At 38.4% G+C, this 25,179-nt stretch overlaps 1 protein-coding gene and 1 long non-coding RNA gene across 5 annotated transcripts in view; one reads left to right on the top strand and one right to left on the bottom strand.

Annotated features, from left to right (window-relative positions):
* Positions 1-17,865, bottom strand: part of LOC100328996 (paired box protein 2/5/8) — a 42,461-nt gene extending 24,596 nt beyond the window's left edge. For 2 of the 3 annotated variants that reach the window (XM_006813003.3, XM_085493961.1), the window contains exons 1-2: positions 9,885-9,985; positions 9,587-9,770 (exon numbers count right to left, since the gene is read on the bottom strand). In XM_006813003.3, the coding sequence (XP_006813066.1) occupies positions 9,587-9,608 (22 nt within the window). In that variant the 5' untranslated portion in view covers positions 9,609-9,770; positions 9,885-9,985. Of the gene's footprint in view, positions 1-9,586; positions 9,771-9,884; positions 9,986-17,766 lie in introns of those variants that run through there. The other variant, XM_085493959.1, reaches the window with a different exon arrangement.
* LOC146730316 (uncharacterized) lies at positions 17,728-22,491 on the top strand. 2 transcript variants are annotated; one of them, XR_014927476.1, is made up of 3 exons: positions 17,728-17,876; positions 19,209-19,547; positions 21,716-22,491. It is a non-coding gene; the product is annotated as an uncharacterized LOC146730316 (long non-coding RNA). The 2 variants fall into 2 exon arrangements; XR_014927475.1 differs by having other exon boundaries at positions 21,353-22,491.
* The last annotated feature ends 2,688 nt before the right edge of the window (positions 22,492-25,179 follow it).

Below are 25,179 nucleotides of genomic sequence, written 5' to 3'. Positions count from 1 at the left end.
TCGTTGTTTTTACAGGAAAACATTAAACTTTGCTAAATACTACGCCGAAAATGCGCCCTCCCATTTCTGTAAACGCTGGGGCCTTTCACTTTACCGATGCTGGCCCAACTTTAGCAAGCTGAAATGGGCAAAACAAAATGTACGGCTGTTCCTGACTATCGACGATTGGTGACAGCTTTATACAATATTCTAAATAATGAACGTAGCGTTATTGCGTGTACCGAAGTTAACAATTACAGGCCACGCACCCGGTGACCCGTTTTGAGTCCGAGATGTGAATCAAGCGAGATAGAATTAATAAATTGAAGTAGTTGTTAGCTGGGTTTTAATTCAACATATTTACACGTCATTAACTTATCTGTATTTTCGCATAGCAATTATGTTTTCTTTTCATTCAAAGCTCGCAAAGCTACAACTTTATCGACCATTTTATGTGGCACAAATCCGCACTGTACGAGTATTACCATTTCAATTGTCCATATCATCAGCTACGGTTGTCTCTGTTAGTTATTGTTAAGAGTAAACTGAGTGAGTTAGAAGTTATATTCGCCACCTGGGCGCCGATACCAAAGACATGCCGTGTTTTCTTCGGAAACAAACAGGACATTTTGATTGGTAAACTGTTATTGCGTAGTTATGAGCACTTAGGGAGAATACTCTCTTAGTATAAGCAACTTATCCAAATTGTTGTTAACCACCCTGACATTAGGAGCAACATTTCGCCTACTGCTTTCAACAAATACTAATAATGGAGTGAAAGCGTTGATACATATAAACCTGGTGCCCGGTATTCGTGCCCGTCACCGCAAACCGTCGATGTTGCTAGACCTATGGTGTTGCATGAGCTCCGTTTTTTTTAGTTTTGGTGATTCGCACGGTCCCACGGCCCAATGCAGAGTATCAGGCATCGCTCCGGCCGTTTATCTTATTTTAGTTGGACAGTGAGAACGCTGTGACAAACCGCGCCGAGACGATTCACGCGAAATGAAGACCGATTCATCATTTCGTGTTGTTCTATTTTCTTAACCTAACAGTCTCAAAGCAAAGGAAGCCGTGACCTTGTCGGGCCAAGCCAAGTGAAAAAATGAACATGCAGCTGTTTAGAAAGGTCTACGACTATGTCGCGAACACATGGCCGCGCTCACATGGCTGTCACTGAGAGATACAGTAGCCGGACGAGGAATGTTAATGATATATTTGTTTAAGGATTAAAAGCAAACACATTTGAACGGACTGCAGACTGTTTACGTCGACAAAGTGGTGTAATAATTGGTTTAAGTGGCAAAACAGCAATTCAAGTTAATGATATTGGTAAATAGCTGTGTTTTATTGGAGAGATTATATTACCACTAGACAATGCTGGCTCACAAATATTATACTAACCTAAAGAGTTGAAACCATTTTTCAAAAGATTTATCATCAAGTCTTAACCATGGTATCAGTTATAATTCTGTGCTTAACGTTGTCAAAAGAGATGTCATGGATACATTGTAAATCGATTTTATGCTATCTCTAATTTGACAGCTTTTTGGCAATTATTAGAAAATGTATGAAAATGAAGATAAATAAACAACACAATTACGACGACATCAAAATAACATTTTACCTATTTTCTAAATCAAAAATACAGATTTCAACATGATACGTATGTGGTAATCGTGCCAGATTGTTCTGATGATCCGGGCATATTAGGAGGTATACACAAAATGATAAATGGCAGAGTAACGTGTATTTTTTCCGATGGCGCCAGACGTCGTTTGTGCTAATATGCATGTTAGTATTAGAGTTACAACTGAAGCAATTGGGATAAAAAAATACAATAACGTTGTTAACTTGGATATCTCGGGCACAATAACACACGTGCCAAGACCAGCAGCGACGTTGTCCGCCAAACAACTAGAATCGTGCGTCTCCGATACAAAGGGACAACCGTGCGGACACAGGGGGATTGCCACTCAGTATCATTGCGATTATGGAGAGATCCAGTCAGTTATGTCTGGCATACGTACCGTGGCCGGCGAGATCAGCTTGGAACTAACTAGTTTAATTAAAACCCGGGGAAAATAGTTCAGTTGGCAATTTGACAATCTTGCGGGCGCGTATAGAATTAATGTGTGTACGGGTCATAGGTCAGTGAGAACCCTTACAGTTTTCACAACAGATGAGGACAGGGTCTATGTATTCCACAGGTCGACCTGGCTGGTCCTGACACCAGCAGACACACTCAGACCCGCCCGCCCTAAAGTTCACATATATAACCAAAACCACGGTGTGAAATGTTGGAAATAACGAAAATCGCACAGATAATAATCAGCTGAACAAATCCGATTCACTGTTAGATCTTATCAGAGCGATTCTGCGTGTTAAGTATATCGTTTCACGAATGGACCATGCACAGTAAAAGGGATACACATTTGCATACTGGACAAAAATCAAAAGGTACCCCTCTTAGTTAGAGCGAATTCATCACGATGACGTCACATGTCATTGGTATTAACGGTTTCTGGTCAATCAATAACAACCTGACGTAAGGATGGTGTAACAGCAACTGTGCCAGGCGAAATAAACGAATTAACACCCGAATATAATATAATAAAATAAATTTACAACTCGACGCTGTCATAATTTTGAGTAAAATGCTTCATTTAATTCATTTATTTCCCTCGTATCAACCATTCGTATGATGATAGTGATGAACGATGCGATTATCGTTAACGTATTTGCCGTCTATTAGGATCATAAGTTTGAGAATCCCCGATTTACAGAAAGATGAAGCAAGTTTTTTTTTCGCTAGTCGAGGTTAAGTAGCTAGTATGCCACGGTACTGTGAGATATGATACACGGTGTATCAATGCCTAATCCATGCCGGAGAGACAATAATTACAGGGACTGCGGTGATATTTCATACATGATGCTCCATTTCAGACCTAGAAGCCCGGTATCGCCATGTTGTTGCGAGCGCCATCAACTTACGTATAGTTGAGCGTCTGGGCAATCATTACGGGTTTTAAGCTCGAGCGATAGAGGGGAAAGTTAAACATGCTCGATGGCTCGACAAGCAATAATTTTAACGTTAACTGCATGGTAAACTCAACACCACAGCGATACGCTGTTGTGGATTCTGGCTGATATTTTCTTGGCGAATATTAAACATTGTCATTTACTTGCGCTAATGATGTATCACTGTGTGCGAACAACTCGTATATCAACCAACTCGGCGGGATTGGAGTTAACCAATCAGTAAGTTCGGAACGCGGCCGCAACAATTTTACGGTGCCTATTGATTCGAGCATATACTATGCAGCGAAATTCAACTATTATTAAAACAACACATACGAAGATATTCAATTTAAATATATAGCCAATATGTCTCTAAGTACGGTCACTTTTATGGTCGGAACCTTCCCTCGAATTGTAATGACCATTAACTCGGCGACTCAAGACACGTCGTTGAAAAGTGACACAAATGTAAAATTAGTTGGCAACAGCCGTAAAAGAGTGAAACAAGTTTTACTCCTTAAATTCAATTAAAATCACTAATTTTCACGACGCCATTATGGTCGACGAGGGGAAGGGGTTTTAAGCGATAAAAACGAATGATTTCAGTAAAAATTACGAGAATCGGGTTACATTACCCGATTGTGCTGTGACTGCGACTAGGCGGACTGTACGCCAAATTAAGCCGAGTGTCACAAGTCGTCGCACAATCATGTCGCATTTATCCCGTTAAATAGGCAAGTCTACAATCACTCTAAAACACGAACCATTATTCAAACAGCGAATTGTACAATTCTCATCCGAAATAAGAGAGCAATTTGACAAGAATTTCTGAAATAACTAAGAAAACGTGTCTTCCCAAAAAAGCCGATAGTCACCAGCTCGCCATTACAGGTGTAAGTAATTGTGGTTGAAGTTTTATTGGCTGCTAAAATATGGGTGCACAGAGACTCCCTGAGCTAATACCATTAAGTATATTAAAAAAGACTATGCCACAACATTTAATAATAATAAGATCGGCAAAATAATTCTAACACTCAGGCTAATTATTACAAAGACTGAAAAGACGGTGATAATAGATTACGTGGCGTGGCGATTGAATACAAGCTTGATCACCATCGTACTCTGCGGGGCAAACAGTGTTTCTTTCGTGTTATTACCAAGCTGATTATTCACAACCCTTTGACGTTATTAACGCCAGTTATTACTACATTGTCTACACGCCACGCCGTCGATAAACTGAATTAAATTATCTTCTCAAGCCTACACCATTGCACCTTATTGGTGACAGTCGTCAAAAGGAAGTCCAGAACCAAAGAGTTGTTTTTTTACAACGTCAAGTACCATGCAACAAAAAATTCTGTTTTCTGTTCATTTTTTTGTAATCAGAACGGATTACCTGGAATAACCTAATTATAGTTGCAGGGCAACGTTGTCGGTGTTCGTACCCGCACTAACGCCTCTCAATGGACAGAAAATCAAGTAATTTCTTGTTTAAATTTAGAACCGATACGTTACCAAACAAAGCACTTACCCGCGTTAACTAAAACGATTCGTATGTAAATTCGTGTTCTACATGATACTCATAGATAAACTGCGACTTTGTCGACTCCAAAATATTTGAAAAAAAGCGTCATTTCTAAAAACGACACTCTTGCATTCTTTGCGAGCGTTGTCGTAGAACAACTACTGTATACCATTTATTTATTAATTAAATGATTAATTAATTACGGAATACTGCACTGTACTTGCCCCGTAATGGTTATTAGTTGTATATTATCAAGGTCATATCAAGTACACGACAAGACGTGGAAAAATACAATAGGTAAGAACACGTACACAATGGCAATTTTCAGATATTCAGATAGTCTTTCCCTATACTTAAAACGACACTGGTCAGCCCAACATTCTTTCAAGGGAACACAATAGCACACACTAGCATCGCAGAAAAAAAACTTCTGTCAAATATTGCCCAAATAGTAATGTGTCGTCTAGTCACACCTGTATCAGCTACATATTAGGTGTGCGGACGGATGATTGCTGCCAGGGATGAAAGTAACCCAGTCATCTGAATCCGCGTCTTACCTAGAGAATTGAAATTCATCACCAATGCATTACGATTTCTGAAATATTTACAGAATGGCTTTGAATTTTTGATTTTTACCCTTTTTTTGTAATTTAAAGAAGTACATAGAATGATTGCTATTATATACATTACAGAGTTTCCAATCCATAGTTATCTGTAGTATATAGCAGGTATTATGTGTATTCTACTCCCAGTATGTTCGCCCCGATAGTAGATTGATTATCTGTGCTAGTCGAAGAATCTTTATTACGTGTTGTGTACTTTAAAATATGTTCGCGCCAAAAAGACGAACGGTGTTCTTTATTTTTACTTTTCAGTTCTATTTCGTGACTCAGAGAACAGGCACGTCTTGTATATTTGTTTGTATACTAAAATGAGTATCTTTTGTAAAGAAAAAAAATGTGCGTGGTGACAGGACCCATGATCGGGATTTAAGAGGATTGTAAGCATTCTTAGTTATCGGTAAGCCGGACCAAAACGACGAAGCCTTTGCTTTTGTTCGCTGAATATACTAGTATGCGCTTTGGATCGGTTGGTTCGGGGTTCGCCAGTCTAAATGTCACGTCGCCTACAGGTGGAAACGAGCAGTTCGTTTTGCGCGGTTTATCCGTTACAGGCGTCACCCATCTACCGATAAAGGGACTCTATCTGAGTAGTACCCATCATTCTGATTAGTACTCATCATTTCTGCTATCAAATATTCATCCACATATTTCAAGCGTTGCCTCCCAGCAATGGGGATCTTGATTTCAACTTTAAATAAATAATCAGCCCTAAAACAATTCTGCAACCTCTAGAAACTTGTTTTCCGGCGTGTAATCCCATGTGAGCCGCTCTCTACATACACTATTAAGTCACTTCATCTTCGCGGAAATTAGCAAACTTCTTCGCCAACTTTTTTTTCTTTGACTGCAGGCTTTCTTATATATTATGTATCACATACTTGTTTCATTTCTTATGAATGCTTTAATCATATCTGAAATTTGACAATACACGGTTTTGAATTTCTGCACTGCGGGTGGTTAGACTTTTTACCAGCCTTTCGATCTCATACATGAATATTTTATTGCTTTAATCGTTCTAGTCCAGGAATTGTAAAAAAAAATTACAATAAAAGTGGAAATTTGTGTTTATTCACAGTAGGTTCAGTGTAAATTGTATGATTCAATTTGTCAGATGTTACACGGTACATTTCACAAAAGGATTTTTTTTTGATATATTCTAGTAATTTTTTTTATTTATTGATTATTCAAACTTAATATTTACTATTACAGTATACAGGTATGAAGGTATATCTCCTTAAAAAAGAAAATGCGCTTAAAACTTCCCGATATTAATAATATAAATATTCAAAATATATATAAAAATTATAGACCATATTATGATAATAGCACCCTATTATTTTGCCTTCTTTGTGTGAAGAACTTCGAGTCAATGTTTTCCTTTCGTGTTAAGATGGGAGACAGTGTGGACCCAGACGCACCTCTCACACTGTGTTTGTTACCATTGGAGCGTTACGAATCCCCTCGAAAAGAACCTTAGCAGTTAAGCAGACACTTTGAACCAAGTTTGGGATTGCTAAAGATTGTATTCATACGGAATTGTCCCCCGGTTTGTTAAACAAATATTTCTCCATTTAACTTCTCCCACATGGCCATTTTTTTAATGACCCAGACCCACAGTGCCAGTCAAGGGACGTGTGTACCCTTGTCAAACTTCGCGATCAACTTAGGACATTAACGCCAGTTCGATGTTGTTTTTTCGGCATGGCGCACTTTTAAGCTGTCAACCATTGGTAATCTCGGCATCAAATGCAGCTCCGTTGATTTTCCGTTCCACTATTTGGATATCGGTATAATCATTTAAAACAACAGGCGGTTCGGTGATAGTTCCCCCCTTGTTTTGACACGCTTGCTCTGGGAAGTGCCGGTGAAACGCAACACCATTGATTAGCCCTAAATCGCACCAATTTGCATACTGATCCCCCTTACTCGACTGTACCCGTGTTGTTGTTGTCGAATCGGAGAACAAAGAAATCAGCTATGGTTGTCAAATTCCATAATGGTATAATTTTCCTGTTGGCCCATTTGTTTGATGATCCGCCCTCAACAAACCAAGGAGAGGTTTGCCCAGCGGCGCGGCATAAAGGATCTACCTTTCCAGCTTTCCACAAACTGATTGATTTCACGTACCGGGATAATAAATATAGTAAAAAAAACGACAAAGATCCGCTCAAGTCTTGCGGACTCACTGAAATATTAACGAAGCGCGAGAGATCGGAAACTTTTGAAGAGTAAGATAAGTGATCGATGTATAGTTCACCATACTTGTCGAAAGTAATTCGGACAACCAGTGACGCGACATTGTAAGACGATTCCATAGATTAGACAGCGGCGTTCCTTCAAAGGTGATCTATCTTTCGTTTCGAAAACTCCGTGGCTTTAATGTGTCGGGGTGTAGAATTCAAGACAAAACAGAATTCCTGAATTTCACAAACTGGGTATCGCGTGTCATAAAAGCACCGGTCGGGCAGACCACAATGTTTCATCTACGAAAACCCGTCAGTGAATAAGCTCTAGTCACTAGCACGGACGGAAGGAATAGTTTTCAAAATATATCAGGCACCAGCAAAAAGCTGTCGTTACACCGCTTCGTACTTAACATTGTGTTAGATATTCCAATCAAACTATTTACGTAATACTTTCTAATTGCCAAATGCTTTCTTCGGAAAACTCAAAAGACAAAAGCCGTTGGTAATGTTTTGTACAGACTTAACGTAGCGCAGCATTATAATCAACACTCTTTTCAATAATAGGTGCAAACAGCATAGCGAAATGTGGCAATACGCCGACGTTGAGTGAACGCAGAGTACAATAAGGTCATGTACCAGTAGAAAGCAAGAAGTAGCTACCCTATGATCGGCAGGTACGTCCACGCTATTTACGACGTTTAAATATATCCATCAGAGGTCAAAACACAAAACTAAAATACCCCGATAGTAAGCGCATATACACTAACATACATTACCACAAATGCTAAAAGCTGTCGCGGAATTTGGACGATTTTTTCAATGTACTATAGTGAATTAGTGGTCTCGAAAGTTGCGACTTCTCACCGGGGGGTGTCAGGAACACCTATAGGCAGAACTAACATCGGGGTCGCACGCGTATAACACTTTATATCATATAATGTCAAAAAAAAGACTGCTTCATCAAACTAGTTTGTTATGTTATTTCTATGCTTGGTTGACGGTACTTTATTCGAACATTCGTAGTCTTGTAATAGCCCAACAATTGACGCCGTACATCTCTGTTGTGTCATGAAAGACTCCGTCTATACGACCTGTATTGTTGTGCGTTGGAATGACGATACTCTGCGAGTGAGGTCAACTGGAAACCGAAACAGTACATGATATATTACCGTGCAGGCAATATAAAAAAAAAATAACCATCCTGTACGACCGGAATCGTACGGGTATTAAAACCGATTACCGTACCAAATTTTGTCCTGCGCCCGGAAAAGCGACCTGCAGTGAAAGTCGGTGTGATCATAAAAAGAAGATTTGGCCTGCGATTCCGTATTGTTATGACTATTTTTAACATTGAACGCATAGTTGAATTGTATCACAATAAAACTTTAGTTAAAGCGTTTCTAAATATATGTACATGCCAAGGCATAGGAAACAAATAATAAGGAAACAAATGAGTATCGTAGACATGTACATTGCATTACATGTAAATGTACATGCAATGTAAATTTTAATTCAATCACTTCAGTAGCGGGAATATTAAACTGGTGACTTAATAGGTAACAACTACTACAGCTACAACTAATTATTAATAAAACAACAACAACAATAAAACAACAATAACAGTATCAGCAGCAACAACAACAAATACCAAGCCGAGTTACATTAATTAAACCCTCGTTCGCGCATCGAAATTCATATAGTGAGTTTAGATGAGTCTAAGTTTTGACATTTCTCAGCGCTTATTAAGGCTGCCTAGTAGCTGTCAACGCCAATGTATTAAAGTCCGTAGCGGGGGCACTATAGGCTGGGTCAACATTACACTTTCTAGTGATTCGGAGCTATACAGTTAAAATGAACTACTTCATTTTCAATGAACTGAAAACGTATGACATAAATGTTGACATTTTGTCGATGGTACACCGAGCAACACGTGGGAGAATGAAGTGTGGCGGAGCGTAGTTAACTGTATTATCCACGAGTGTTGTTCTTGCTTTACTGTTGAAGTGCAAATCGCTACTGTATACACCACTGTTCTCCGTTCAAGTTGGTGGTTATTCGTTACACATGGCCTGTCGCATTGTTCTACGTAATAGCGTTGCGTACTGGCGCGTTAATGGCGAATCAATACATCCACTGTACTAGGCAGTGAAAGTTACAAGTCAAAAGATTCAACACTTGGAGGCTACTGTGCGGCGGACCGTACCGCAGAGTCTGAACTACGGCCCCTTAATAAGATCAGAAGAAAAGCTTACCTGATCGCCCTGACTGTGGCATCTTGTACGGATGATTGTGCAACAGGTACACGTGGAGTCGTGTTTTGAGAGTGATAACCGGCCCGATGAATTCGCTGGATCGTCTCACTAGACTTCTCTGTGTGAAGCCAATGAACCGCGACACAAGTATTGGTGATCAACAAAGCAGCAGATTGATTGAGGCCTGTATTAATAAAGAACACATAGATACGATTGGAGTGAGAGGGTTGACACTCAATGGACACGAAAATCAACAACCGTGGGAGGGTGAGAAGAGGGGGTTGAAACGATCTCTTACTTAGGAAGGGCAACTCACGACGATGGCGATGCCAGGCTTCAACGCTGCCAAAACTAAATTGTTTTCCTTGGAGCGACCCGCTCTGACCGAAACCTTAATGTGATTACATATGCAAAGCAGGAGACCTTGTACGTTTCATAGTGAAAGCAGACCCCTTTCACAACGATGGTCTGAAATTTCCATAGGGCAGTCACCGCTGATTGGCCCGGTGACTAGTCTTCCCGCCCTTTTCATGCGGACTATACAGTCATTAAGATTTTAACATACGTACGCCACTATTTTCAACGTACACTATTTGGCCGTGCAACCACGTCGCCTTCTTAGCGTGTATCTCATTCGCAATTATAAGGATACAGCAGAATGGCCTGCAGACTTAATGGTCCCTGCATGCCCGCTGTTTATAAGCGTATTAACAACAGTCGATCACACGTACTAGCTATTATATTGAGAGCTGTACAACATAACTGTCAGTACCAATAGATACTGTTTCTTAATAAATAATAATAATAATACGACGAGAGCATCGCTTTAGTGGTGTGTAAACACTCATGTTGCGGAACGTTGACTAGGACCCGTCTACCATTGGATATCTCTCAATATGATAAACCACGTGAACAAAGCAATGGAACGCAATCAGACACAACTGATTCCAGTGAAAGACGCGATACAAACAACGTAGTGGAAGATGGGCGTAGAAGTCAGTTTGAAGAAATACACCTATACACAGGTGGGAATACTGGGACGTGTAAATAAATGTGACATATTTTAACTTTTTCTATACAACATTGTACGAATGTTTTGCCGCATCGCCCCAGGCCTTGTATTGATAGTTTCACATTTGCATAATTTTTTTTGTATGATGAAGACGCAGGCATTTGAAACCGCGAAACCGTTTGTGCATCGATATGGGTGGCTCCCAATAGTTAGTCTACGCTCGCACTGCCAATCACCCACCGTACTGACAGACACGAATAAGCCTGCAAATATCCAAGGACCTAAAAATACCCTTGACGTTTAAGTAGGCGTATTACTCGACATCGAACTAGAACGTTATATTATAAAACAGGAGAGGGCAGTGGCGCGCGCGGCGGGGGGGGGGGGGGGATTGCCGGACACAATCGTACACAATGACACGTATACATCAAATACCGACATATCTGAAGAACTGTATTTGAATATACTTCAAACTCATTTGGCACAAACGGGCGAGACAAACCCCTTGGGCATTTAGACGACAGAGAATGAATGCAAACAGGTCTCTAGGTATACTGACAAATACTACAAGGCGTTGTTTTTATTGATGCTCCCTCCATAAATGTAAAGTTTACATCAGTAACGTATGAGCGTTCGCGAGCTGTATATGTAATAGTCGACTCTGAGGGACGATCTTATGCACGAAGTCTATCTCAGATGTATTCACAGCGTTCACCTTTCGGCTGGGGTCAAACAAGCTCAGTGATGCGCATCTATCTTTTTTTGTTAAAAATGTATGATCTTGCCAGCGCACAAGAGGCTACAAAAGTCAGTATGAGTGGCATGTTTACCTGCATATTCACACTTCGATAACTTGAATGTATATGCCAGGAGTCGGACATGGAAGTTTAGTAAGGCGATACTATTGTTCCGTGGTCACTGCTTGCCATAAAACGCCCCACTTTGCGAGGGTGCATTTCTGACTCCGAAGAGTCGATACGTGTAGTTTGCATTAAATCGAACGCTTTTAATATGTTTGTGCTTCTCCCCCCGAAGGTACGTGTTGTTTACGGGCGCCAAGTGGTTTGATTAACTTGCTCTTAAGGAAATATCGGTGTTTGTCCAAAGCAACTCAATATCCGCGAACCGTCAGCTTTCAGTGGAGGTGGCTCGTATTCGAGTACTCGTACAGCATATTGACGTACTCGCCCTACCGTGTTCCATTCCGAAAAAAAAAACACATGCGCCTCCTAAAAGGTGGATCAAAAATAAAACTGGAAAGCGTCCATGAAATTTCGATTATTTCAGTCTAAGTTCAGGACTTACTAAAGGTTTGTGAAAAAGTATTGTTCAGGCGATGACAAAAACACTTTTGTATTTCGACCGAGAAACGAATACGTGAAAGAATCCATTAAAATAAGCCTGAATAGTTTTATAGGGTTTCGTCGTCCCTAGTCGCTTTAATCACAAAAATAATTTGCTCAGGAAAGCTACACTTTCCTCACACTGGTAGCAGGTCTTACAATTTCCGCCATGGCACTCTTCTCATAACTTTTCAACTAAATTCGCACCGACAATAAACTGATAGTAAAACCTAAGCACGAATAGTGTGTTGTGACAAAACGGTCTTACCCTGGGCATTTCTCAAGAGACACTCAGAACATACAACATTTAGTTACAGAGCTTCGAGGAATTAAAAAAAAAAATACTGCCCGACTGCACATAAATAGAAGAGTCAACAAACAGGGCTAGAAACAACATCCCGAATTTTGAGTAAACAATAATAACCCAGTCTGTACGGGGACGTTGCACGCAAGTGGACCTCGAAATATATTGTCGCAATCATGAACACGCGTCAGAAAAACATTAACATTAAAGATATAATAAACACTAATCCGTCCGAGCTGCACACAGCACATTAAACTGCAATCCTGGAAAGGGGGCATTCAGCTGTTTTTTTATGCCTATTAATTGTTATTTATTATATTTCTGACTAAATTTGCATGAATGTGATATTTATCCTACGTTAGAAGATAAGAAGTGAATCACTGGGATTGCATCATGTAATCATGTTGTTTACACTATAAACATGCTTTCCCCTTTTGTAAGGGATGGACCATTAACTAATCTGGGTGGGCGATGACAGAAAAAAATCGTCGCATAATATTGTTTTCCTTCACTGTGTTTTTTGGTTTCCGTGATGAACTTGCTGTAATTTATTTCCGCTGTGTGTAATGCATTTCCTTAAGATTTAAGTGTGTAGCTGTTGTTTCAGTTATTGATCATCCCTGCAAGATTTATTTCCATGATTTTTTTTCTGTGCAATTTTGTTTTTCAATTCTGCCATCGCTTCCCAAAATGTGTAATGATCGCGCACGATCGTACGGTGCGAAAAAAAAACACGGCCGCACACAACTTTACTTTATTGCTATTAATTCACCACTTTGTTTGTCGCATTTAACATGAGACGATTTGTAGTGTGTTTACGTCTAGTCAGCACCCTGCATTTGTTACGAAGCCGTATACGGCTGTGCCTAAAAGCGTTTGTTTACAACCGTAAACACATGGCAACAAGTGTGACACTATCATGATGACGAGTTTGAAACTAAGGTCAATTTACATAAATACAAAAGTGCATATTGCACGTGATGTCATTTAGTCATCACACACAAAAACAACATAATTTGAATATTTGTACTTCCTTCACTAGACCTCCGTCAGAACTCAGAGTAGCGTAGCTATAAATCTTAAAGTCAACTTTAATCACTTTTTACAAAATAAATCTTCATAATTTTTCAAAAATGTTGATCAAGAGATGTGAGCAAGGGTAAATTATATTTATTTAGTCTAAAATTAAGATAGACATTTGAAGAGTTAAAAGTCAAAAGGTGTATCACACAGTGATATGTGGGCCCTATTTTAATGCCTTATATTTAGCACAGAGTGGATTGCACGTAATTATACGTAATATAGTGTCGATTTACAAGCTTGCTTAGTAAAAACCACACAAAACAAATTATACGATTGTCAATCTCTGAATAAATACAAGTGTGCCTCAGTGTAGTTTACAATCTTCATATGAATGCAAACACAATTGTTTACAATCTCCTTCATGAATTCAAGTATGTGGTTTACAATCTCCATGTGAATACAAGTATGGGGGTTACAATCTCCATGTGAATACAAGTATGGGGTTACAATCTCCATGTGAATACAAGTATGGGGGTTACAATCTTCATGTGAATACAAGTATGGGGGTTACAATCTCCATGTGAATACAAGTATGGGGGTTACAATCTCCATGTGAATACAAGTATGGGGGTTACAATCTCCATGTGAATACAAGTATGGGGGTTACAATCTCCATGTGAATACAAGTACATGTATGGGGGTTACAATCTCCATGTGAATACAAGTATGGGGGTTACAATCTCCATGTGAATACAAGTATGGGGGTTACAATCTTCATGTGAATACAAGTATGGGGGTTACAATCTTCATGTGAGTACAAGTATGCGGGTTACAATCTCCATGTGAATACAAGTATGGGGTTACAATCTCCATGTGAATACAAGTATGGGGGTTACAATCTCCATGTGAATACAAGTATGGGGGTTACAATCTCCATGTGAATACAAGTATGGGGGTTACAATCTCCATGTGAATACAAGTATGGGGGTTACAATCTCCATGTGAATACAAGTATGGGGGTTACAATCTCCATGTGAATACAAGTATGGGGGGGGGGGTTACAATCTCCATGTGAATACAAGTATGGGGGTTACACTTTCCATGTGAATACAAGTATGGGGGTTACAATCTTCATGTGAATACAAGTATGGGGGTTACAATCTTCATGTGAATACAAGTATGGGGGTTACAATCTTCATGTGAATACAAGTATGGGGGTTACAATCTCCATGTGAATACAAGTATGGGGGTTACAATCTCCATGTGAATACAAGTATGGGGGTTACAATCTCCATGTGAATACAAGTATGGGGGTTACAATCTCCATGTGAATACAAGTATGGGGGTTACAATCTCCATGTGAATACAAGTATGGGGTTACAATCTCCATGTGAATACAAGTATGGGGGTTACAATCTCTATGTGAATACAAGTATGGGGGTTACAATCTCCATGTAAATACAAGTATGGGGGTTACAATCTCCATGTGAATACAAGTATGGGGGTTACAATCTCCATGTGAATACAAGTATGGGGTTACAATCTCCATGTGAATACGAGTATGGGGGTTACAATCTCCATGTAAATACAAGTATGGGGGTTACAATCTCCATGTGAATACAAGTATGGGGGTTACAATCTCCATGTGAATACAAGTATGGGGGTTACAATCTCCATGTGAATACAAGTATGGGGGTTACAATCTTCATGTGAATACAAGTATGGGGGTTACAATCTCCATGTGAATACAAGTATGGGGGTTACAATCTTCATGTGAATACAAGTATGAGGGTTACAATCTTCATGTGAATACAAGTATGGGGGTTACAATCTTCATGTGAATACAAGTATGGGGGTTACAATCTCCATGTGAATACAAGTATGGGGGTTACAATCTCCATGTGAATACAAGTATGGGGGTTACAATCTTTATGTGAATACAAGTATGGGGTTACACTTTCCATATAAGTACAATAGTGAATGTTTTTAATATCGATATAAATACTAGTGTGGCTGTTTACAATCTTCATGTGAATAAAAATGTGATAGTTTACAATCTCCAACCCCCAAACAAAAATAAAACAGTAAATATGAAAGAATTATCTAAATTGAATTTGTCGTTTTGTTTGAAGTATACGGAACGGAACGACTAACAATAGTAAAAATTGGAACATATTAATTAAGAAAAGTGTAGATACAGGTTCTTCCAATTTAGTCTATAACTGTACATATTTTACCATTACACCAATTCATCCACATGCGTGCATTTGTTATTCCGTATATACGTTGACTATCATTAATTTCCCAAAAACCCATTTCATTATGGAAATTTGAAAATTACAATTCAATGAAAATAGTGAAACAGAAATTCAAATTGTGCATAGTGATGACAATACACGCAGTCAGGTCTTCAAAGTCAATGTTAACACAACATATGTCTAGTCACTTATACTAAGTAATTGACAAACAGCTTCTTAATTAAAAAATATCAATTAATTATTAAAATCCACAAGGTCATATTTCTATATAAAATATATTTTATCGTAAAACATATAATCTAACTAAACGATGGCGTTAGATATTTCGATATTTCAATAATGTGAACCCTGCCCTCAGCGTCAATGATAAAATAAGCAGATAATAATAACATACGGGTACTCCTCAATTTACCAAGAGCAGAAGTGACGTCATATTGGGAAGAGTGAAACCAGTGTATATTGCGAAATGATGTTTGGCCTAACAGACTTAATGAGTTTGTTTAGTAATTAAATTGTGTATTCTCTTTTTTACAAGTGGTCGATTTTAAAACTAATTACTAGGGTAAAAAATACAGGCAGTTTGCTTAATAAATGTATGTAAATTTGTTTTATCAATGTTTCAACAATTATACTATTATAATAATAATATTAAAATAATTTTTTAACCGATTTTTTAGTCACGGTATGAGCACACCATTTATACCCCTGTCGCTCGCGGCGCCGCTCGGCAAACTTATACTTCAAGCTCTTCTTCCAACAAGTCTTCTTTCCAATCGCCCCTGAGTTTCATTTAATATTTATTCATTCTACCTCGTTTATTTAGAAATATAATGGCATTTAAATGTTCATCAATTTATAGTGATTGAATGAAATTTCTTTCGTACATTGTACTGATTAAAATACGAGTGAAAAATTGTGAATTTAAACACAAGCAGATTGAACTTTTCGGTTGGTCCACGATTGAGAAAAGTATGCTTTACGGAGGTCAAGTCGAACATTTAATGGCTAACCTCTAAACGAAATATAATAGCAATTTTTGGGTCGAAATAAACTACATACCACGTTGATTATTCAGGTAAGGTATGTCCTTTATGATAACTGAATTACGCGGAGTGTCAATTTCAAACGTTACATGCCCACTTGTAGAATAGCAGTGAGTTGGAACTAAGTAAAGCGAAGTTTACAATTGATCTCAGAAAAAAACCATGGTGTTTTAAATGAAGCAACTTAAAGTAAATGTTGCTATTTGTATGCATAGGAGTCCTACATACACTCCCATTCCATTCAGACGAAACCAAGCAGAAATAAAGCTAAAGCTATTCTTGTCTTGGACATTTCTGTTAAACTCAATCGGGGGTACCGAGGCATCGTCAGAGGTAAAGCTATAAGTGCGTCCACTTCGCGCTCACTACTCGCGGTGACCAACGGCATGATATATATTGTGCCCTCCCCGAATGACCAAAAAGTTGACAGGAGTTCTACGGACTGACCTTGCAACCTTTCATTGAAATCGAAAGATTGGGTTTCTGCTTTGAATAGCGCGACACAAAAAGTTGGCATTTTTTGCCAAGTAAAATTCCGGAGTGAACACAAAACGTGGGCCGTGGCCATTGTATGGTTGTTTACAACTGCCCACTGTTGAAGTTGTTGAAATCTACATAGCTACCTTCTGACATGTCAACTCCAATGATTCATTATTCCCAGTGGATAGAACGATAACTAGTCATTGCTTAAACTGTATGATTTTACCCACATTTGACTATATTACCTATTAACGTATACTATTTCTAGTTCACACCAATATATAAACCCTTATGACCAAAATTTAGGGAGAAAATAGCAATGAAGGTGAAAGTTTCGAAACTTGTGTGAGAGACTGACAGTGTCCAATTTGACCACAGTCTCCGGGTTGTGTTTACATATATCTATACACGTAGCGATTCACGACCTTGACAAGAACAGCACTGTCTTCCAATTAAGCGTCGAACAAAACTCTCTATGACTATAACAACAAAACTCACATGCGGGTCGTCCCAAAGCCCTTTGTCGCAATGATATTATATTAAAGGAGTTTGAAGGTACCAATTTACTATTCTCCGCTGCGGTAGTTCCACGTCTGAGAATTAGTAAAACACATCGCTTCACTTACGTATCACTACGCGCTTTCTCTTATTAGCGTGTTTATTTCCTAAGGTGGAGTAATCTATATAAAGGAATGGGCATACTGAGATAGAACTTACCTTCTGTGGAAATATACAACTAAGGCACCGTGACGCACTGTAGGTGGGGATGTATCAACGATGGTCGGGATCAGTGCTCATGGAAAAAGCCAAGAAAGCCAAATTAATAGGTAAGTTGGGGTGTCTGAATTGTGATTGGCTACACTGTTAACGTAAAGATGATTGATGGAAGCAATTCACGAAGACTCCCAGTAGGTCATGTAGTCACCTCCTTGGTAGACAATCGATACTTTTACGCCCTTTTGAAAAAATGTCGCCGGTACATTTACAAGGATGCACACAAGACTAGTGAGTTTTAAAAATTGGGTTGACCACCTAAAATATTTGCTTCAGTCCCACAATTTGGAATTATATTAATAACAATATTTTCTATTGAAATGTGTCATTTGATGTATGATATTGGCCGGGGAGGTCAATTCTCTCGTTCTCCATATGTCATCAAGGACTCGACTTGAGGCCATCTTTTGTTTGATTTATTTCATGACGTTTTTTTTTTTTTTTTTTTTTTTTCGTGCAATGCCAATGATTATTTTCACTCAGAGACAGCTAATCTATAGTTCGATTAATTGATGATATTGATCACTACAACTGTATTTCCCATCACATCAGTTACCAGCTCAGCCAATAGACAATTTGTGGGCGTTTTGAGTCAGTGTCCGAGTACAGCATCACACCGCCATTTTATTCGTTCTAGTTCACTGTCCTCAAAATGTATAGCTACCATACCGTGACCTAGTAGGTACATATTAGATCTGAGCTACTATAAAATCAATTGTTAATCGGTTTTCGTAAACAAACCTCGTACGAGGCTAACAAGTCTAAAAATAATTGAACAGAATACTATGAAACAATTCAATTAGCCAATTTAGCTAATATGTAGTTTCACTAATTCAAAATGTCGCTAATTTAAAAGAAGGTATATTCCCACAATAAGAATTTGTCGTTTCTTTGAGCCAAATTCGGCTAAAACGGCATATAACTATTTCGAAATGTGTTGTAGTATTAAGCACATTAGAAACTCCAAAATGGCACTGCAGTTAGACTTCTACATTCATGTCATCGCCTTTAGTCAGCATACTAGCTAAGCACTCTTTCCAAGTAGCTCGCTTTTATTATTATCGTCTATAATCAACTTCGCAAAATTGATTATTAAAAAAAGGCTATAAATAATTTAGCCAACTGATGTATCCTAATAAAATATTTATACAAAAATACCACGACAGTAATATTGCTTACGCATATTATGGAATACAAAGCGAAACATTGCTATTATTGTCGCGGAGTTTACTTTCCCTTTTTCATATCCCCTCCTTCGACTCACTCTACTCATGTATAAAATTATATTCCAATTTTCTCGTTAACTGTTATTCTACTCAATAAATCGGTTATTTATTGCTTATATGGGCAAACTTTAAGTTCCTTCATATTTCTTTTTCTATTAGACTGGATTAAAGTGTCATTAGGGCGGCCAGAAGCAAATATTAGACCGGAACATCTATTAGAATCGAACGAGAGAGTTTATATAGTCTCAATTTCCTTTCATTAAGTACAGCGTAAACCCCAAGTGGACTGAGACTGTAACATACACAAGTTCATACATCGTCTTACTGAATCACGCGGCTACGTCACTCGGCGCTACCCGTTATACTTCGTGTTGTTTTATTTTAATACTGATTATAATGGAGACGCAAGATGATGACCCCCAAGTTGTAGACTTTGACCACAAATGTAATTTACATTTAATGCTTGACGACACTAACATGAAGCTATGTTGTTTTACGGTGAGTTCTGGGTACGTCAGTCTTTGGCTAGGGCCTTGTCTCGGCTGTTGTGTGTTTGGGGTAATGTGTTTTGGACGCTATATCAGAATCATGTCATTTTACCGTTTTCATGCCAATCACAAGTATGGCATAAGTTATTATGTTTCAACAGATCAATGATTGAAATGTTGCCTGGTCCCGAAAGTGGGGGGGGGGGGGTGGCATTTGTTGATATCTCCCACCGAACATTTCCCTTGTCTGAATGGCGTCCACTTTATTTCAACTCTTACGATCAGCACTTCTCTAACTTGGTGAAGCGCGCTTTGCCATACCCCTTGCCATATATATATATACACACCCCTCTCGGACTACATCGACATCATCCCTGCAGACAAAACGAAAACCACCTGACTGATTCCCATTGATCATTATAATACCATTGAAAACGCAATATTATTACGTATTGTCGCTGAGTAATTTAAAATGAAATTAGACTTTGAATGAACCTTTGATGACAGTGTCGGCACAAAAGGCGCCTTAGAATATGCGCGCCATCTCTGCGTAAGAATGATTACTATTAACACGCTAAATGAAACTAATTAAGCTAATGAAATGCTGGGCGGTGATGAATAAATAACGAGACAGTTTTTTTTACGAGAAATTGAAAAACGTAAAGTTGTCTGTAATGACTGTAAGATGTTCCCCGGGGGGTATTCGTTGGTTGCTAGCCGTCAACTGACAGGCAATATCGTACTGCGCTTATTCTCGCGACAATACTTTTAATTTTTTACCAGCCACCGAGACCGCATGCAACAGTTGGGAATGCTGACGTGTGATATGGGTGTGGCAATAGCAGATTACCCTAAAACAACGTTATTTTAAAGGATAATAGTAAGAAAGCAAATAAATGAAAGAAATGAACTACAATTAAAAGGCGGCTGGGTGAACACCGGAATATCGCTTCAAGCAAATAATTTTAATGTTCAACAAAAAAAGTTCAAATTTGTCATGTACGAGCAATTAGTCACGGTAGCGCGTGGGCTCGCAGTGTGTGTAAACGTGGCAGTAAAACAAGCAAATTGATTTTCTATTAATAGGAACTATTGGACGGTCGACCAAATTATGTGTAGAAAATAATCAACTAAAGGTAAAATAATTATAAAGTGTAAAATTCGCAAATTAATTAATTATTAGAATGCCCTTTTGTTAAAAAGTATGCACTTTATTGAATGTTCCCAATAGTTCGAGTCATCGTTGGAAACTGAACGAGCGATGTCTTGAATGTGAAAAAAGCATATACTAGTCCATTTAAGGGGCATTTTCTGGTCATTACTCACGGTGTGGGAGGGGGGGGGGTTAATCTGAATAAATAAGTTATAATTATACAAACCATTACATAAGAAAAACAGCGGAATGATTATAAAATGTTTTGGTATACCATGCCGGACGATGGTTTATTGTTATTATATTATATTTTAACATGTTGGTGTACTTTAATACTTTAATGTGTACTTGACACGGGACTAAGCGTTCTGATTGCGTCTACAGTAAAATAAAAAAAAAAAGTTTCCGGGACCAACATTACCACATTTAAACTACACTGGACTGTAGCAATAATTTAAACACCTCGAAGTCGAAATATATCATATACCATATACCATAATTCGAATGTTACTGATTTAGTGTTAATATGTATTATTCCTTATGCGAATATATGTACACTGATATCATTGGTCACATGGGTAAAATTGACCAATGGCAAAGACGGTTTCTACATGTTGATATATACTGTTATATTATAATGCGCATTTCTTTATCTTTTTCAGATGCTCCCTTTTCCATGTACAATTCAATATATTATAATTTTCTATAACATGCTTGCTGATCAAATTAGACCACTTACTCCCTCCCAAAATCAACAATGATGCTGATATAATACCATACGATTATTAGAGGCGTTATAGCGCCACAGTCGTCACGCAGTGTCGCAGTCGTCACGCAACACCATATTTTGTATTTCACGCGCATGGTATACTTTGTCCATATCGATCACGGCGTGTTATTCATCCCGCACACTACTAAAATATTCCTTGAATAATTGTTTTTTCCTTCCGTGTAAAAAATAATTATTTAATAAATTGATTTTATAAATAAATAAACAAAGAAACAAATAAATAAACTCATTCCAGTAGATACACGTTTCTCATGAAATGGCGGTCAACGCTTGTAAATAACCGACTGAAGTTGCAACAACAAACGGACGATGTCTCCGTCCAAGCAAAAAGAAAAAGAAAAAAAAGATGCCGCGGTCATGTTAAGTGAAAGTTGAAAATAACGGTAAAACTGATGATAAATACAGTCGCATGAAGAGGAGTCGGATGAGTAGAGAGTAACGCCTGGTTGGACGCAGCCAAAAGGCGAGAAATGATATCAACCCAATGCTCCGCTGAACGCTCATCTAGCGTGAACGCCTCAACATAGAGATGTGGGCATTGTCTTTATTGAGAACACTGCTAACTTGTGAATGGGGAAATCGTTAAATGCCGGAAAATTTAATAATTAAGCGGACAAAATGAACATGAGGATGCAACTGCCTAATTAGGTAACGCTGAATAGATGAACCCATGTGTGGAATGCCGTGAGTGCTATAGGAACACCGTGGGAGGAGGGTTTGCTACTAAAACCAATGGCCCAAGACATTACATAGAAGTTTTCGTGATCTCTGTATAGATAAAACCAACTACACTGGCCATCCCTCAGATCACTTCAGAACAAATTACTGCTGTTTACTGCGGTGTTAACATTGCGTTGATTGAATCGGCCAACTCACACCAAACATCCTAAGTAAAAGTTGTATGAACATGGAAGTGAATTTCGCATTTATTTTGCCGACGTGTATTTTTTTTCATTTTGTACACGTTTAATCATATCATATTAAACTAACACACATTATTAAGATAAATAAGCTACGGACAAACTTGGGTTGCTGGGGTAATTAGATCGTGATCTGACAACTACGTTATTAAACTGATAATGAGCGAATCTTAGACGCAAAACTCTATGATATAGGTATTATCCAGGGTCTGAAATACTAGATTTCACAAATAAATTACGAAATGTAAGCCCGATAATATGGAGATAAATAATAGGTTTCTTGTCAGGGAAGTTTGCTTTCAATAGATGCATAAACGTTTGTATAGCACAAACAAGACGGTGAAAAGTGGAGAGGCTCTAATCTCGTTAAAACGTTCAAACCTAACACCGAGGTTAGAGAGTAGGACTTCTATGAGGTCAACGATGAGAACCCTTGGCATAAATCTGCCGAAATCGTCTTGTAATTGTCATATACTGTATTGAGTATAGTGCGGTGGGTTACAGTGTTTGTTACTTTTTCTTTATATCCCATTCATGCGGCGGTTAATAGCCCGTGGCCAATAGATGTGCAGACGAGACTGAAACGCCAACTAAAAATAACATCTAAAGAAAGTTTGCTAGATTGATTGATTAACGATCAGCGAATGATCAATCATGTCACCGGAATGTCCTCTGTAAAACTACTTTGCGACAATAAGCTCTGAAGTTGTTTTATTACAATTGGCGTCTTCACTACCTTCAGTACAATGCATGTCGCTTCGACATAAATTCCATCTCGTTGCTGCATTGTCTGTCGTCCCATCCTATACTAAGTTTTCAGATAGTTCCATATATTTACTGATTCTCGTATATCGCTTCTCTTTTTTTATACTCCCCCAAACATTCCCCAAATGACTTGAGTGTCCCCCATTCATAAAGTTCAGCTCACAACTTTTACCTGACGACGCGCCCCATTTGTCTTTTAATATACCAATTTGACACGCATAAGTATTCATAACACATCAGTGGTAAAATGTTGCGGTTGTTTGTCCTCCAAAGTACGTACTTGCTTCTTTGAATGTTTTTTGTCTATGATGAACACCGATTCATTTATGCACGTAACATTGGGGTAGTAGCCTCAATGGACCTTCAAGGTTGTTTGCAGTACTGCGATTGTCGAAGTGAAAACTAAAATCAACCAAATAACATAGGTCGAAAACAAAAGATTGGATATCGATTTGATGACGACTCCTACGCCAGCACCCTGACGGCATATTGTATATTCGACGGGTATACATTTTGTATACATTTTTTTGTAATAAACTTTTCGTAATAGCAGTCGAACACGTTGATTAAATAAATTCTTTTAAAGATTCCATCATGATTCAGCCCATCTTGGCAACGATGTAGCAATTTATAAGGTTCCCGTAAGGTCAGCTAAAATATTTTAATAGTAGTGATAGCAGAAAGAAAAGCATTAATCTGTCGGCATGGGGGGAAACGACAAAACAACTTACATGACCGCTATATCATTTTTCCACACTAAATGAATATTGTGTCGAAATGTTGCACATGTTACGGTTTATTTGGACATAAATCAGTTAGTGTATATGATCACACACATGTCTGAACAATAAGTTATTTTTAACTGAAAACACGTATTTCTCGGGATAGTACGTAAATTTAAACGCGTTTGTACAGTTGTGGAGCTGCATTTTATTATCATTTTAAGTGTTAGAACGAAGGAAGGAAAGAAGCCTTGTTATTCGGCCCTGGGGCCTGACCATAGTAGTCTCGAAGCGCTACAGGAAATGGTGTCACCACTTCGGCTTTCTTTGTCTGCAGTCATTTATCAAAGATTTAGTGTATCTGATTAGTTTTAAAAGGAATCAGAAACGAAGACAAACGATACACCGACACATACTTGTAAACCGAACCGAAAACACGTCCATACAACAATAAGGAAATGAGCCTGGATTGGAATGATAAGAAAATGTTGTTGTGGACACGCACTGGAGTCTGGTTACACATTTATTAAAATCTGGTTCAAAATGACCTTTGACCAAACTTGACGATTTATTGTTCCGGACGAAGAAATTCTTTTGACTGAAATTAAATTACTATAGTATCTACCGGTCGCCCCCTCTGACTTCCGATTCCCTTCACTTTAAACGGTTATTCTTGTTGATTTTACGTTCGCTTAAACAATCAATATCCTTCCTTCCTGTTGACATTTTCAACACACAAGCAAGAGAGTCGCCGCCATGAAACGAATAAGAATTATTAACCATAGCATTTTTGTTACATTGTAATAATATCGGTTATTTGCATACCATGGCAACACCAATAACACCAGTTGTTTCACGAATACAGGAATAATTCATTTTTTAAGTCTCCTCACTCAACTTCTGTGTTGGAAACTTATCTGAACAACCCATGCACGACGGCTCAGGTGAATGGACAGACAGGCGTCGAGTATACAATTGGAATATTTTATAGGCATAAGATGTATTTCATCACAAGTTCCTTCTTTTTTTCTTCTTCACAAAGTCTACTTTTTGTCCACAAAGTCGACAGGTTGTTGGGAACGACAGGTTGACATCGCTTCAGTAGTTACAACAAGCACTGTTGCGTTACGTTTCATTTCTGTTTGAGTGACTCACATGCAATTTTGGCTTTAGAGAACGACGCTATTTTACAACAGGACTTGCATCATTCTTGTACATAAACTGACAGTGAAAAATGGATGCATACCTAAGGACGCACTAATGAAACGACGTTAGACTATTAGTAAAAAAGT

Source organism: Saccoglossus kowalevskii, chromosome 19, assembly GCF_978046115.1.
Source record: "Saccoglossus kowalevskii chromosome 19, keSacKowa6.1, whole genome shotgun sequence".
In the NCBI taxonomy this organism is placed as follows: domain Eukaryota; kingdom Metazoa; phylum Hemichordata; class Enteropneusta; family Harrimaniidae; genus Saccoglossus; species Saccoglossus kowalevskii.
The sequence above is the reverse complement of the archived record's forward strand: the minus strand, read 5'-3'. Positions and strand labels throughout refer to the sequence as shown.